This window comes from Podarcis tiliguerta, assembly GCF_965153285.1.
Source record: "Podarcis tiliguerta genome assembly, chromosome: 11".
Lineage (NCBI taxonomy): Eukaryota > Metazoa > Chordata > Lepidosauria > Squamata > Lacertidae > Podarcis > Podarcis tiliguerta.
In genome coordinates, this window is record NC_139544.1 from 3,361,866 (window position 1) to 3,378,462 (window position 16,597).

The window sequence follows — 16,597 nt, forward strand, 5'->3', positions numbered from 1 at the left end:
AATCAGTCCCTATGGGTCACAGAATTTGCGCATGCATTTCAAACAGTGAAGTTTACCATTACTGAAAGTACCAGCAATTCACCATGCCACTGCATTTTATTCATTATTGTCGGTTTTCAGTAGTTTGAAAAATAACTAGAAAAAATTATTCCCCCCCCCCCCCGATGAATTTGTGATAGTCTCTTCCCTCTGCTTCAAGATATTGTTAGTCAAAGGAAGGGCGGCCACAATTTTCAGAATGGTGAATGAAATCAACATGGCCCACCCACTTCCTGATTCTCACCAAATATTGACGAATCAAGCCTTCTAAAAATAGTTACTATGGTGGGCACTGCAAAAGGTAGGGGGCTGTCCCTGCTTCTGCTAGTCAAGCATTGAATGATCAGAGAGCCCATCAGGCAGAACGAAGTGGACAAACCCATCTCTGCACATGAAGTGGGTGTGGGAACGGTCCCATAATGTGTCCATTTGCAAACTGTTCTCTGTCTAATCAGAGGTGTTTGGAGGAAGTTAAATTCTGGGCTAGGTCCCCAAAATGCATTTCCCCACAAAGATATGAAATAAGGAGATGAGTGAGCAGCTGCTTAATTATGATCTTTATATATTCCAGATTTCCACTTGGGGGCTTAGAACTTGAAAGGCAGAAGCAGTGTGCCAATTCTTGTGGAGAACATGACTTAAAGATTATGATTCCATTGATTTTTTTAACAGTATTTTAGAAATATGGGCATTGTCTACCATAATGCCAAATGCAGCCAATCTGATAGAGGCTGAAGGTGGGGGAACTAACACAGTACAGCAGACATTGTACAAAGAGAGCAGCAGGAATGGTCAAAGAATGATTTAATACAAGGCTAATAGTATATCGACAGATTCTATAGCCCAGGGGAAATCATAAGATCAGAGTCCACAGGAACACCCACAGAACTTTTCAGTGAAACATTTCTTTCCACTGTATTGCCATCAGCTTTTATTGCTCTGTGGAAATCCTGTGTATTGAATTGTTGCATAATTACTCCCTTACAGCACCCAGTAGTGTACTAGGTGCTTCATTTTTTCTGTGGATCAGAGGCACAAAAACCAGGTCTACGTCTGGAGGAAATTTGTTATTTCCTGTAATATATATGGTTTATACTGGAAAAAATGTCTATTTGTGTTTCATATTTCCCTGAAAGATAATTTGTGTTGATATAATTCTCTATATTGTTTTCCTGTAAATATGGATCACATAAATATTAAACTGTATTTTGGGTAGTTACTTTGGGTAATGCAGGTTTTGGAGAGAAAACCACTATCAGAAAACCAGACTTTCTTCCATTTCATGTCCTCATTTACTTGGGTTCTTTCACAGTAGCTGTAACCTTTATATTCACAGCTTATCAGCTCAGCGACTTAGCCTCACGCTCCCCTCTCTTCTCTTTGCACACCCTGGTTCCAATGCTAACATCCCTGGTTTCATATCCTGGTTAGTAATCTGTGATTAAACCACAGTTTTCCAGTTTGGAGGAGGAAACTGGTTTCAATATCACTGCAAGGAGGGAATACACAAGGACACAGCTGGTTCGCAGGCAGATAAACCATAGTTATTGGCCTGGGACCATTACATCTCAGCCCCAGATGCTGTAAAGGAAAATCTGTCTCACTAATCTGCTGAAAGTCAGGACAGCGCTATGCATATAGTTAAACATAACCCATCTTTGTATATGGAATTCAAGATACAATGAAAACCATTTAACAGCAGCAGCCAAATATTAAGCAAGCATAATAACCTAAGAACATTCTGTCCAATATACTGAATTCATTCATTGTCAAGGAGGTCCCACCTGCCTTCCCTTCTTCCCTGAGAGATATCCCGGTCTTGGAAATGGAGAAATGCTACTTGCTGTGTCAAAAGTGTTACTAAACCAGATATAAATTGGATAAAAATGTGGATTTCTTCATTAATACTTTTGTATTTGCTATGTGCACAGGACAAGTGAGTAAAATACAATTTTAAAAATATTTCTTGTAGACAAAAAAGTAAGGTGGAAAGGCTCAGCATTTTCACTCCCTGCCAGACACAAATGTGCTAATGATTCCTGGAAATCAGTGTATGTTTGCAAATCCCTTGGTGCAAAACAGTTCATTTGTTATAGAGAATTCCAAATGAGTTTAGAGCCAACTCTGCAGACTGAATTCCTCCAGAGATGTGTCATTTCTCTATCTCTCAGAGCTTTAGCTATCTACCATGCTTATTTATGCTGAGCAGAACAAATTATGTCCAAAATGTATTCTATTCTCTTTTTATCCCAACCAAAACCACATTTTGAAAGACCCCCATTTCCAAATTCTTCTATATACAGACTATATTTCACCTCCGCACCCAGCTTTTGAAACTTGTGTGCTTGGTGTTCTGTGCGCCATGTCCTGCTTTTACACAAAAGAAACACGTTTTCCTACTTCTTATGTGCTATCTCTGTCCACCTGTGCTTCTCACCTTCGGTCCCCTCACAAATCTTTAGATATTTTTTAAAAATTAAATGTATACCACTATTCATTTTTTTTAATCAAAGCAGTTTACAACAAACATACAAAAAAGGCATGTAAAATTTTAAATCAGAGATAAGATATTACAGATAGATATTTCCTTAATTGCCTGCAAAAGCTTGGTGGCATAGAAAAGTTTTCAGAGGCTTCTAAATATTAAAGCAGCAGGCACCTCCGAAATCCCTACTGGCAGCACATTCCACAGGATGGGGCTCCCACACATTATTTCTGTGACCGAGCTGCAAAATAAGAATTTAGGTGGCCCCTAAGGCACCCTGCACCTATGTTAATACAAGTACCTTTAAACTGGTGGTATTTCCCTCATTCTACTAGCTATTTTGTGGCTGCCACATCACATGATATTACCTATTTTGTTTTGTTTTTCAGCTCACATTAATAAGCATGGAAAGAGTTTCTCCAAACTGTAGGTCAGCCCTTTTTGAATTCTTATTTGCTTTTACAAAATCTATGATTGACCAGTCTTGGTTGTGCAATGCCCTACGTGTTAGCTTTTCTTTTTCCAATCCACGCTTTTAAAAAAGACAATTAAGCACTGTCCATTCCAAGATATCGAGTGCTTTCCAAAATGGTTGTTTATTGTGATATCAATGCTCCTTGTGTATGCAAGTTCTTTGCATCATCCACAAGATATTATTGGCATCAAAATGCCGGCCAAAATCCCCACACCACCTCTACAATTTAAATTGGATCTACCACTTCCAGGAAAAATCTGCTATTTTTTAAAAAAGACACTGTTGCCAACATCCCCAGTGCAATATCTCAACAACTTGTTTGCAGGGATCACCCACTAAGGGTGTTTTCACATGTTACCAGCAGCTGAGAAGAATGAGTTACACAACCTCTTTCTGCCTTTCCAGAGTAGTATGTGAAAGGAGGAGTTAGATCGTCTCCTTCATAGGTAAATATAGGAGCTGTTCCTGTAACAAGCTTGGACTGTTCGTGGCTTGCTTTGTTCCAGGCTTGCAGCTTAGGAACAGGAGCTTCGACACCCACAAAATTGACAAGGTGCTTTCTTCATCTGGTATTATGATGCCTTCTTGTGCAAAAGGCTTTGTCTGTAACATATAACAGAAATTAAGTAATAAATAAGCTCTTATTTGTCAGGGGAAAATATCGACCCTCTTGGTAACTGTCAGGTCTGTGATGATTCCTGTTCTAAGTGCCCAGAACCAACGTCAGAGAACTGCACTGGCTGTACAAGGTACGTGATTATTCTTCATTAGTGGGGGGCGGGTCTGTAGCTGCCTGAAACTTGCAGCATGGTCCATGTCTAGCGCATTACAGTCCAAGCTGCTCCGTAAGTTGAAGAAAAAGCCAATGAAACAATGATGAAACAATAACATGTTTTACGTATCCAAGTCTGGAATGATCCACACAGTCTAACAAAATACCTATTTCAGGAGTGGGGAGCCTTCAGATGTTGCTAGACTTCGACTCCCATCCTCCTTGACAATGCCCACAAAATCTGGGATGACCATAGGATCCCCACAACTGACCTATTTAGACATGTTGAATTGAATGAAGTGTTTGGTTGTCCCCAAAATTATGAAAGGATTTCTAGCAGCTCTTTCTAAAGCCATTTAGCCTGATATGGTTTCAGTTCCGCTCCATTCATATCACTGTTTTGAATATTTTCCTCTGCAATGTACAGGCTATTTGCAAATAAGATTACTCTACCTTTGTACTTCACCTGAGTTCTTACATATCTCTCTCTCTCTCTCCTCTTACTAGGGTTTCCTTTATTTTTAACTTTTTAGATGTATCTAATGCACTCTAAGTGCTTTTAAGGTTATAGAAAATGCAATAAGAAATCATGAGAAGCAAAAGAAAGTGAAACATAAATGATTGTACTGCATATAGGAATAAGTCACGAGGCTAATAGAAGAAAAATGCTTTGAAGCATGCTATTTTTAATTTATTGGCAGCTGCCCCTCTCCACTCTCAGAATCTCCTGGGTCCTCTGGTGCTTTATGGCCTTTTAATAGCTTGGACCAAACCAAGTAATGAATGACACTTCAATAATGCCACCTGACATTCAGCGGAGATGAGTTCCTACCTTGAGGTTTTCTTTTGCTTCCACAAAGTATGAAACAAGTCTTGTGGGTCTTCCCAAACTGAAAAATCTTGTGAAAAAATACCTTTAGGATAACATTACACAACTAGTGTCTTCTGTAGTTTGCATCGGCTGTCAGGATATTTCCCTATTTTTAAAAAAGAATGACTAAGCTCCTGCTTCTTGATGTATCATGAAAATTACCAGTTGCTCTGCTATCCTACCCATCCCCCTTTTTATATATTATTATTTTACTATTACTATTTGCATCAAGCCCTACCTGTTTCGGTTAAAAGATGAATAATCTATTCTGTAGCATAATTTATCAGAAAAGCTGTGAAGAATTCAGGATAAAGATCTGCACTGACAAAAAAAGATAATGAAGACATTTTTACATTTATGGTTTGTCCAAATTTGAGCATTGTTTGGCTGTTTATCTACTTCCCGCACCCTTCAGATTTGATCAGAGTAGTCTATACCACCATGTATTTGAATCTGTATATAAGGAGCAACTACATCTTTCCTGTTCATAACAGTAGGCATGCCCTGCGTTTGCCCCTGTCTTCTAATTTGTTGATTTTATTACGCTATTAATATTCCAACTGGGAATACATGTAGAGAGCTGCGCACCAACCCTCAATGCTTTTTTTTCTTTTGTTTTTAAATTACCTGTCCTTGAAGTGGGCAGAAGCATATAGTCAGGCAATTGTAAGTTTGCTTGTGCACTTTTTAAGATTTGTGCAAATCTCTGGGGTGGGGGGGAGGAGAGAAATTATTCCATTCAGGAGCATACTGAAAATAGTTATGAGCACGGTCAGAAAAGAAATGAATGCACTGAGGAAATAGCAGACCCTCCAAGTGTCCCTGTTTTCCAGGGACAGTCCCAGATTCACAGAAGCCATCCCAGTTTCTGTTCTGATCCCACAATGTCCCGCTCTTCCTTTGTTGTTGTTGTTTAGTCATTTAGTCATGTCCGACTCTTCGTGACCCCCTAGACCAGAGCACTCCAGGCCCTCCTGTCTTCCACTGCCTCCCGCAGTTTGGTCAGACTCATGTTGGTAGCTTCGAGAACACTGTCCCACCATCTCATCCTCTGCCGTCCCCTTCTCCTTGTGCCCTCCATCTTTCCCAACATCAGGGTCTTTTCCAGGGAGTCTTCTCTTCTCATGAGGTGGCCAAAGTATTGGAGCCTCAGCTTCACAATCTGTCCTTCCGCTCTTCCTTAGGATGCCCCTATTTTCATCAGAGAAATGTTGGAGGTTATGGGGCTATGTGACTCCCGATACAAGGAGATAAGTAACTATACAACCTTTAGAAGATATCTGAAGGCAGCCCTATATAGAGAAGTTTTTAAATGTTTAATATTTTATTATGTTTATATATATATTGGAAGTGGCTGGGGAAACCCAGTCAGATGGGTGGGGTATAAATAATAAAATTGTGCTTATTATGGAACTGGACATTCCTGTTTTCACTGGAGAAATGTTGGTGAATATGACATAGTGGGCAATGAAAGGGGAGTAGCAGAAAGTGACCATTGATCCATCCACCTCAAAACATGGAAAACAAATCACCTGAGACCGTGAATAGAGTGATGTGGAACCCGATTTCCCCCAATTTTTTGGATTGTCCACAAATCAAATACACCTAAATTTACAAAGGGAAAGCATTAAGACTGGCGTTGTTTCAGGGTAACCTCATGTGGACCAACCTCATGAGGACCAATTAAAGGGAAATGCAGCAGCTGCAAACACACAGTACAGTACAGTGTGGTCAACACCCCCAGATTTTGTTGGCAAAAATCATTCTGAAGTGCCTCATGATTTCTCAAAAATGGGTCATCATCACTCACATCCCAAAACTTTCCTCTGAATCTTATGTTTAATGAATGGAGGCAATCTAGGCCATAATACAGCAACACTTTGGAATACTATTTCCTTCTTGATGTCCAGATCTCATTCAGATGACAAATTCAGCAGCCTACTGAGCCCACTAGTGGTTAATAAGCGTCTGTAACTACCCACAAGTTGAGACTATGCTATCTGTTTCTAAAGCTATGTCAGTACTGCAGTCTATTTTTATTGTTTTATTTATTTGCAGCTAAGCCTCTACTGAGTGTCATTCAGAGCAAGGGTCTAATAATAAACTAGCATGCATCCTTGCAAATAGATTCGGGTCACTTCCACACCATCCATTGAAAGCACTCTTATACCACTTTAATAGTCATGGCTTCTCTCAAAGAAACCTAGTAGTTCACTTTGGGTACTGGGAATTGAAGCTCTGTGGGGGGAATAGGGATCCCCTAACAATTCTTGGCACTCTCAACAAACTACAGTTCCCAGGGTTCTTTGAGGGAAGTAAAGTCGTCTAAGAGGGCTTTGAATGGATAATGTGGGTATGGCCAGTGGTTTTTTTTTTAAAAAAAGGGGGGTACTCAAGGGTACGCAGTACCAGCACCTCTTTTGTTGTTGTTAGAAAGTGTCATTTTTGTAACAACTTCATGGTGAGTACCAGCACTTATTCTTCTAGAAAAAAAGGACTGGTGTGACCCTACTCAGAATTAACAGCAACTGCAGACTAAGGTATCTCCTTATGAATCAAGGTTCTCACAAGTAAAAACTCATGTTTGCTAATTGAAATGGTTTTCTCTTCAGAAGCACACAAACAACAATCAGGCACTTTAGCCTGCTATTTCAAATAAAGGGCAACTTTTCCCCAGTATCATTTTACAGACATTGCAATGAACATTTGTGAAAAATCAATACCTCTTTAATAAGCTACTGATTTCCCATAATAAAACTTAAAAATAGCACCCTAAGAACAGGTGTATTCTATGCCATCTGTTTCCAACAAATATCCTAACACAATCAGGAATCTGACAACTGAATCCATGCTCAGAATCAGAATCTGGTTTCAACAAGGTCCTAAGAAGCAGTAATTGTTTAGGAATAATATCCAGAAATAAACACTAGATAAAACAAAAACAAACAGTGTAAGGAGCCAGGAAAGAGCTGCCAAAGGCCGAATACCCCAAGGCAGGCATGTCCAGCAGGTAGATCGTGGGGGTGTCCCAGGTAGATCACGGAATGAAGTGCAGTGATTGCCTTTGGTCAACCCTCCCCTAAAAAAAGCTCTGCAACTCCTGGCAATGACAATGGGTAGATCACAGCTGGTCTTTTTACACTGTGAGTAGATCACAGTCTCTTGGGAGTTGGACATGCCTGCTCTAAGGCCCTGGAGATACTACAGCTTTGGGCTGTAGTAAGTCCCCCTGAATAAAAGCTGTGGTACAACATTCTCCTCATTGCCAAGATCAGGGTGCAGGAAGACTTCCACATTTCTGTCTCATGCACTGGTGAAACTGCATCATCTCATCCAGAATACAGCTTTCCCATATCAATGTTGAGTGAAATACAGTAATTAAAAACAAAGAGATTGAAATGAGGCCCATATTTGCAGGACCTAGTCATTTGCATCCTTCAAGCAACTTAAACTACTCATCTGCCAAAACAAACATATCCTTCATAAAAAGCATCAAATGTTGACTCTTTAAAAAAAAAACCAAAAAAAACCCCACAAAAAAACCCACACTAGGATTCCTGGAGGTCACGTCACAAACAAAATTGAGTAAAAATTGCAATAGATGAGCTAAAGCAGTGTGTGTGTGTGTGTGTGTGAACATGAAAAGTGATTGATTCTTCCAAAAATAAAAATAAAAAATTGGTAGGATCTTGGAATACTTCCGTGACGAAGATGTGGAGACAGAGGAACATGAGATCAATGAGGATGGTCTGTGAAAATCTGGCTCCAGGTGGCAAAATAAAGTCAAAGTTCACAGCTTAGTTGACCTTACTCTTTATCTTGCCACATGTCATAAATACGTTTCACGCTGATAGGAGAACAAAGTGCAAAGAATATAAGGAATATAACCGAACATGGAAGCAGTTCTCAGAATCTGTTTGAGCTTGTTTTTTAAAAGGAAAGTATTCTTCTATTCTTTGATTCTAGTATTAAACTTCCCCCTTTTCTTTTGTAACAGTTCTTTGAATGATGGGCGCTGTGTTCTTCAGTGCCCTAAAGGGAAATATGAATTTGAAAGTCAGTGTCATTCATGCCATCAGACCTGCATGGAATGCAGTGGAGGCGAACCCAACCAATGCTCCGCTTGTGGAAAAGGTAAGGATGTGCTCTTTGACCACTTCACTCCTTTGCCTTGATTTTAGTTCAAAATCCAAAGTGGATAGTACAGTTGATTATATGACGTTGTTATTTTAAAAAGCAGTATTTTATATATTTAGTATGCCAGCATATTTTTGTACAACTGGGATTTTCTTGGTCCCACTCCATTCCAATCCCAGACCAAAACTGAATTCCAGTTATTTATACTGGATACCCACCAAATATATTTATTAGCTAATGGGTTCCCAGTCTTCCAGAGTCCTGACAGTATCAAACGTGGAAGTGAAGGATTTTTGCTGCCAGGACTCAAGGAGATGCTGTTTCCCTCCTGTTGAGCAGTGGCAGCCTAGACAGAGGGATAGGGTGGCCGTGTGCCACACTTTACAGACGCCAGTCCTCTGTCTGAAGGCATCCTCTGTTTGAAGGGCTGCCTGGTCCAAGGCTCATTAAAGATAAATAACCATTTTAAGAAGGGACAGCAGGGGCCTTGGAACTTTCCATTTAGAGGTTCTTGACAGGCGACATAGGCTGCTCCCCACTCTGGTGCGTTGCATGTCTATTTAAATAATATACATTTGCATCTCTGTATATAAATTTAATATACTCTCCAACATTCCCTAGAAAATAGGGACATTCTATTTGCAAATGTGATTTTTTTCATATATATTCTTTTTACATAAATTTACTGCCATATCAAAATACTATTTTTATATTAATATTTTCACAATTTATAAATGTTTATATTTATATAAGCAATTAATAAAAACTGCTGGGATCACTCAAAAGCTGCTACGGATTTTAACATGGTATAATTTTGTTTAAGATATGTTCTGAAAGCCTCCCATTTTGATACAAATTCAATTCTCGATTTATTGTTTATTTTTTCAGATACACTATCTATTTCAGCATATTCAGTCAATTTTTGTATCCACTCTTGTCTAGAAGGAATTATGTCGCTTTTCCTCCTTGTAGCTATAAGAACTCTCGCTGCCACTCTTGCATATAAAAATACATATATCTTTAATTTTTTTAGGAATATCTGAATCAGTAGTGCCTGATATGCCACTGGTTTCCTAATAAATGAGATTCTTAACATTTTTTCTAGTTCGAAGTGGATTTCCTCCCAAAATTTCTTTATTTTGCTACATTGCCACCATATATGGTACAGTGAGCCTTTTTGGTCTCCACATCTCCAACCATTGCTTTTGGCTCCTTTGTACGTTTTGGCTAATTTCCATGGAGTTAAATACCACCGGTGTTGCATTTTTAACAAGTTTTCCTGTATGGCATAGCACGTTGTAAATTTCCAACTATTCTTCCACAGGTTTTCCCATTGGGACATTGCTACAGCATACCCAGGCTTGAGGCCACTTTATCATGGCTGATGTAACTTCCTCCTCCTTGACTTCCCAGTCTAGGAGGAGGCGATAAGTTTTAGAGAGGGTTTTACTTCTTGAATTTATTACGGCGGATTCAAATCTCAAGGTTTCCTTGGCGAACCCTTTTTGTTTATCTACTTTAAATCTTTCAAATATTTGATAATATTGAAACCAATCTGTAATGACATCTCTTAATTCCTCAAAGCTCTTAAGTTTCAATTGGTTCTCTTCTTCTTTTAAAAGTGTTTTCTAGGTAGGCCAATTTTCCAACATGTTTTTTTTTCTCTTTACCACTCTGGCCTTTACTCCAACCGATCTTTATATTTCTCCCAAACTTTAAGAAGTGAGCTCCTTATGATATAATTTGAGAAATCTCTGTGTATTTTTGCCTTTCCATATATTAAATAAGCATGCCAACCCCAACGGTTATTATGTCCCTCCAAGTCCAACCTATCCATATCTTTCAAATTGCACCATTCCTTCATCCATGTGAGGCAGGCTGTCTCATAATACAATTTCAAATCAGGCAGGGCAAAACCACCTCTATCCTTTATACCTATTAAAATTTGATGTTTAATCCTGAGTCTCCTGCCCTCCCACATAAATTTAGATATTTCTTGTTGCCATTTTTTGAGGCAGCCTACCTCACTCAGAATTGGGATCATCTGAAATAAGAAAATCAGCCTAGGGAGAACATTCATCTTTATGATCGAAATCCTACCAAGGATTGACAACTTCAATTTAGTCCAGGTTTCAAGGGTTTTTTTTAAATTTCTTGTCAAGTTTTTATATAGTTATCCTGAAACAAATTTAGATTTTTGGGAGTAATCCAGATGCCCAAATATTTTGCTTTCCAGAAAATCTTCAGTCCCGTAGCTTCTTCTATGTCTTTCTTTTCAGTCGTAGGTACATTTTTAAGTATTAACCTAGTCTTATTAGTGTTCAACTTAAAGCCTGCCACTTCTCCAAAGTTATTAAACAATTCTATTAATCTTATCAAACTTTATTTGGGATTTTCAGTTATGACAAGCACATCGTCTGCAAATGCTTTAATCTTATACGTGTTGTTGCCCAAGGTGATACCTTTAACACAATCATCTTCCCTAATTTGGTTATTTAATACTTCCATTACTAAGATGAAAATTAGGGGTGATAAGGGGCATACTTGCCTAGTTCCTTTATTAATTTTGCATTCCTCTGAGATATTACCATTGATGATTAGTTTTGATCAGAATAGATTGCCTTTATTCCTCTACTAAAATTTTCGCCGAATCCCATTCCTTCTATCAATTCTTTCATAAACTTCCAAGACACATTATCGAAAGCCTTCTCAGCATCAACAAACATGATGGCCACTGGTTTATCGATTTTATGATCTAAGTATTCTAATACATTTATTAGTGTTCTTATATTGGATTGCATATATCTTCCAGGGAGAAAACCTGTTTGAGCTTTATGAATTGTCTCCTTCAACAATATATTTAATCTGTTAGCGATGATATCAGCATACATCTTATGGTCGTTGTTTAGCAAAGCGATAGGTCTATAGTTAGTGATATTTGATAGTTCTGTTCCTTGTTTATGGATGACCGAGATAGAGCTCTCCTTCCAAGAGTCCGGTAGCTTCCCAGATTTAAGGATGTTGTTCATTAAATCTTTTAGGGGTAGGGATAAAGCATCTAATTTTTTATAATAAACAGCTGAATAAATAACACATGAATAACTAAAACAGTGAAACATCCTCCCACCACTGCGTGTGACTTTATCTAGAAGACAAGCATGCAGAGGTAGATGCAATTCTAAACATTTGTTGATACATCTAGGTATTTATTTTCAACAAAATTAACAGGCCAGTTCTCATTGTCATAAATCCAGCTAGTTTGACAAGAGGTTTGAACAAGCCAGACAGCACATGGGAAACAAGCAATGCTTTACATGGCAGTATGAATGCACCCCCAGAATACTTCTGAGTGTCAATGGGGCTTGTATCCTGGGTTACTGTGTGAGCAACTTCAGGGAAACTTTCTTTTCCAGTCATTGCTTTTCCTGAAGATTTCCCTGCATTAATTTAATTAAGCACTTCAGGCTTTCAGAGAAAATAATGGGCTTCCGAATGAGTTTCTGAAAGAAAAAGGTTCAGTTATTGTTAATGGGAAACCTTTCCATTTCTAAGCAGACAGGTAAATGTAAGAGAAGGGGCAGCAGCAACTCCAAATCTCAATTAACTGTTTTGGTGGCTCAGCCACAAATGCTCCCACTAATCAGTTCCCCAGATCAAAATGATCTTTTAATGCAAACAGGAAGGTTTGGGGTTGATTTGTTTGTTTTTGATGAACAATTCTCCTAGTGTTTTTTGTTCTGCTTTGTCTTGCTTTCTGCCTTACAGATAGGAAAGGCAACACACGCTTCCTGTACCTGGGAGAATGCAGAGAAAGTTGCCCTCTGGGCCACTATTCTTCAGAGGAAGAGAACAGCTGCCTGCCGTGCTCTGAGCACTGTGAAGTGTGCCCTGATCAAACCATGTGCGAAAGATGCTTTGATGGATACTACCTGGCTGATAATAGCTGCCAGAAGCACAAATGTAGAAAAGGTAAAACTTCTGACAACAGCACATTAACACACTTAAGGCCAAACATTCAGTATGTCCTCCTTAATTCCATAATTGTAGAGCTGGAAGAGACCTTCAGGGTCATCTAGTCCAACCCCCTACAATGCAGGAATCTCAGCAAAAGCATCCATGACCGATGGACATCCAACCTCTGCTTAAAAACCTCCAAGGAAGGAGAGTCCACCACCTCCCAAGGGAGACAGTTCCACATCAAGGCACACTGGCACCAGCCAAACAGCTGGTTGCCAATATCCTCCCACCTACACACACCAGTAATAGTAATTATAGCTTAATTTTTTAATAAGATTTATACACTGCTTGATTGTTTTTTTTAAAAAAAACCTTCAAAGCGGTTTACAAAAATGATAAAACAATAAAATTATCACTAAGAAAAAATAACAACAATTTAAGACATTTTAAAAGTTAAAATAGCAGCAGACGAGAACAAATTAAGACTCACATCAACTTTCTAAACATCTGAATAGGCTTGTCTAAACAAAAATGTTTTTAACAAGCATTGAAAAGAATACAGGGAAGAAAGAGAGAGCTGATCATCAGTAGAGTAACATACCCTGTGGAGGAAACCAAAACCAAAACAAATAGTAATAAAAACAGCACCAAGAAGGATGATAAATCCTTGGAACTCTCTGATCTGAAGAGGAGATTAGCAAACATTAAGCCTGTAATCTCAACTCCAGATGCAAGGACACAGGAGTTGGAAACACACCAATTAAATATATCCAACTTCTCCTCACCACAAAGAAGGCTACGCATGCATCAGCCAGATATTCTCTCAAGCAACACCGAAGAAGAGGAGCAGCAGCTTGGCAACCCCGCTACCTCTAAGCTAATAACCTTTAAGGAAACCAAGAAATATCATGCTGCTGACAGACAGCTGAAGCCACACCACAGTCCCCAGGCTACATAAGGATCTCCAAGACTCAGGAACTTACTGAGGCACATCTCTGACAGAACAGGACAAATGATGTCCCTGCTTATGAAGCTGGCTCCTTGCTGGCCAATGACCCCCACATTGCAGCGCATGCCTCTTTAATACTTCCGAAGGCATGGGTGGAATTAGCAGCCCCAACCACCTCGTGAGGGAAAGAGGGATTGACAGCCAACAGGCCAGCATAAGGTTACCCTCTTAACCAGAAATGTGGCTGGATGGGCTCCATCTACCAGGAACGCCTGTTTCACTGACTTTCTATCACAACATCACATCTTACTGGTACAGGAAACCTGGACCAGGGATGACATATCATTAAATGGGTACCTCTCCTTTACATTGGGAGCTGAACCAGGGAAGAGGCATGGCAGAGCAAAAGGCTGGGGATCCTTATTTCTAGCAACATCTACTCCACACCCTTCACTGAAGACATACACCTTGGCTGCCCCACCTTAACGAGAAGGCTCTGTTAATTAGAAATGCCTACATGCTCCCAGTGCATTAGAAATCAGAGATCAGAGCCCAGTAGGGTGAGCTAGAAGGATATGCTGCAGACCTTACACTGCAAAATATGAACGCAATGGTTGTACTGGGAGGGGACCTAAATGCCAGACTAGGGCCAAATGACCAAACTTTATACATACAGTTTGGCCATGCCCCAAAGGAGGTTGAAGGCCCACTTACAACTCAAGCCTCAAAAGACTAAATGTCAAACTTTGCGGGTCTCTGCCTGGCACAAATGTCTTTCAAACTAAGACTCTACATTCTAAATGGTACCCTTGGAAAGGACCATCCAGCTGAGTTCACCTTCTTGTCTGGAATCAGGATGAGTCCCATTGAGTACATCATTGTCTCTGAGGAGCTTCTCCTACACATAAAGAATATGGAGGCACTGGCGGAGGAAGAGGAGTGCTGGGGGAGCGCACCGCCCCCGGCAGCGCGATCCCGGTGGGGTGCCATCGCGGCTGCCCCCCCCGCCCACGCTGGGCACCACGCCCCCACAGGACATGTGCCACATCCCTGCGGGTGGTGCGCCACCCTGGGACTTGCACCAGCCCCGCCCCCGCCTGCTCTCCGCCCCCCGGTGCCAGAGCATGAAGCTCCGCCACTGTATGGAGGTCATACCCAGATTTGAGAGTGATCATTTCTCACTTTCACTCCACCTAATGGTGGAAGACACGCAGGACAATTCCCAGGCTATCGTGTATAGGGAAGCTTTTTTAATGTTTAACGTTTTATTATGTTTTATATATGTTGGAAGCTGCCCAGAGTGGCTGGAGCAGCCCAGTAAGATGTGTGAGGTTTAAATAGTAGAATTATCATTATGGAAAGGGATGTCCCTATTTTCATTGGAGGAATGTTGGAGGGGATGCAAATATAGGCCATGTGGTGCCCATAAGCTGGTTCCTGATTGCCAGAGTTTTTCTCCCAGAACACCTGCCCTAAGGTAGCCACTGCGCAGTGGCAAACATGGAGCTGCCTTGCTGGATGGCGGAGAAGAATCTCATGCCAGTATTAGGTCCCCCTACAGTAGCACAAGCTGACCTCTTTGGGACGCTTTAACAACAATTTACAAAAATGATTGTCTTGCTCTGATGAAAATGTCTCTGATGAAGATGCAATGATGCAGAGTGAATTTCTTTATCCAATCTCCAGTTTTTCAAATACACAGATATTCTGAAAGCATTTCAGCTCTCTGATCTCTGTGGATATGTTTATTTAAAATCAATAGACAAAAAGCCAAAGAGGTCAATACATTAAACGCACAAAGTCTTAACCCTCTCTTCAGGGAGGGAAATAGTTGACCTTGTTGGGTGACCCTTCTAAGGCTGGCCTCAGACTTAGCTCCACTGCAGCCCACAGACTGACTTCTGGAGAGACATGTAAATTGTTCATTGGGGTTGCAGTTAAATTGGGTCTGAATTTAAAATAGAGACTGACTTGACCCATAACAGCAAACTCATCAATGTTTATAAGCTATACGCATTTATGTTCAACATTGCCATGCTTGTACAGGACCTCTGACTGGAAGTCATCTCCCCAAAGCCTGGAGCTTGCCTGCATTTGCACTTCACATCCACCATATATTGTTAAAACAATCTGACCTCTGGCGAAGAGCAAAACCATTACATTAGTGCCTTGCTCATTTCCCTAAACAGCAACAACGTCGGTTACTGTCGCTTGGTGCTGAAAATACAAATAAAATCCTTTTGGTTTGTGCAAAATGATAATCAAATTTACTCTAAATACTCTTGCATGCCATCGTATACTGAAGGACATGAGCAGAGTTTTGTTTTTATTTCAGGTTTGATGAACTTGAAATGTACATAAGCTTTTTTGCTATGAAAACCATTTTGTTCTGGGATTAGAAACTTGCCTGTCTAATAATATGCCCTCTGTCCAGACAGCTTGACACATCTGTTCTCTACACTGCATCTGGCACAAAGATGAAATAAAATAAAATGTTAGTAGGGTAGTTGCAACAGTGCACTGTCAACATGTAAAAGCTTTGTTTTCACAATAAAACTAAACAAGCTTCACCATTAGGACTCTAGCATAGGAGGCATGCACAAGGCCAAGGCGAGGGCAGGCAGCAACTGCCTCCCCTAAATCAATATAAATACTTAACTAACTGAGGTTTTGCCCACCTAACAAAAAGCCTAGCTATGCCCATGATTGGAAGTAAAACAGGTACACTTTACTCGGGTGTAAGACTCCCGAGTGACCCAGCCCTAGATTATACTGAAAGAGGTTGATGCAAAATTATTTCCCAGTGGTATCCCAGGTAAAGTTTGTTGGAACTAATCAGCACAGCCTGAGCAGAAGGGCAAGCAGGGCCCGACCCTGATAGTACACAACTCCCCTCTGCACACGCAGCCCAG

The 16,597-nt window shown here is 40.2% G+C and overlaps 1 protein-coding gene across 1 annotated transcript in view; it reads left to right on the plus strand.

Moving 5' to 3' along the window:
• Positions 1 to 742: 742 nt before the first annotated feature.
• The window catches only part of LOC310660290 (proprotein convertase subtilisin/kexin type 5-like), a gene marked incomplete at its 5' end in the record, with an annotated part of 48,912 nt that continues 33,057 nt past the window's right edge, over positions 743 to 16,597 (plus strand). The window contains 5 exons of the mRNA XM_083404614.1: positions 743 to 776; positions 3,506 to 3,568; positions 3,652 to 3,748; positions 8,640 to 8,776; positions 12,545 to 12,748. Of these exons, the coding sequence (XP_083260740.1) occupies positions 743 to 776; positions 3,506 to 3,568; positions 3,652 to 3,748; positions 8,640 to 8,776; positions 12,545 to 12,748 (535 nt within the window). The remainder of the gene's footprint in view (positions 777 to 3,505; positions 3,569 to 3,651; positions 3,749 to 8,639; positions 8,777 to 12,544; positions 12,749 to 16,597) is intronic.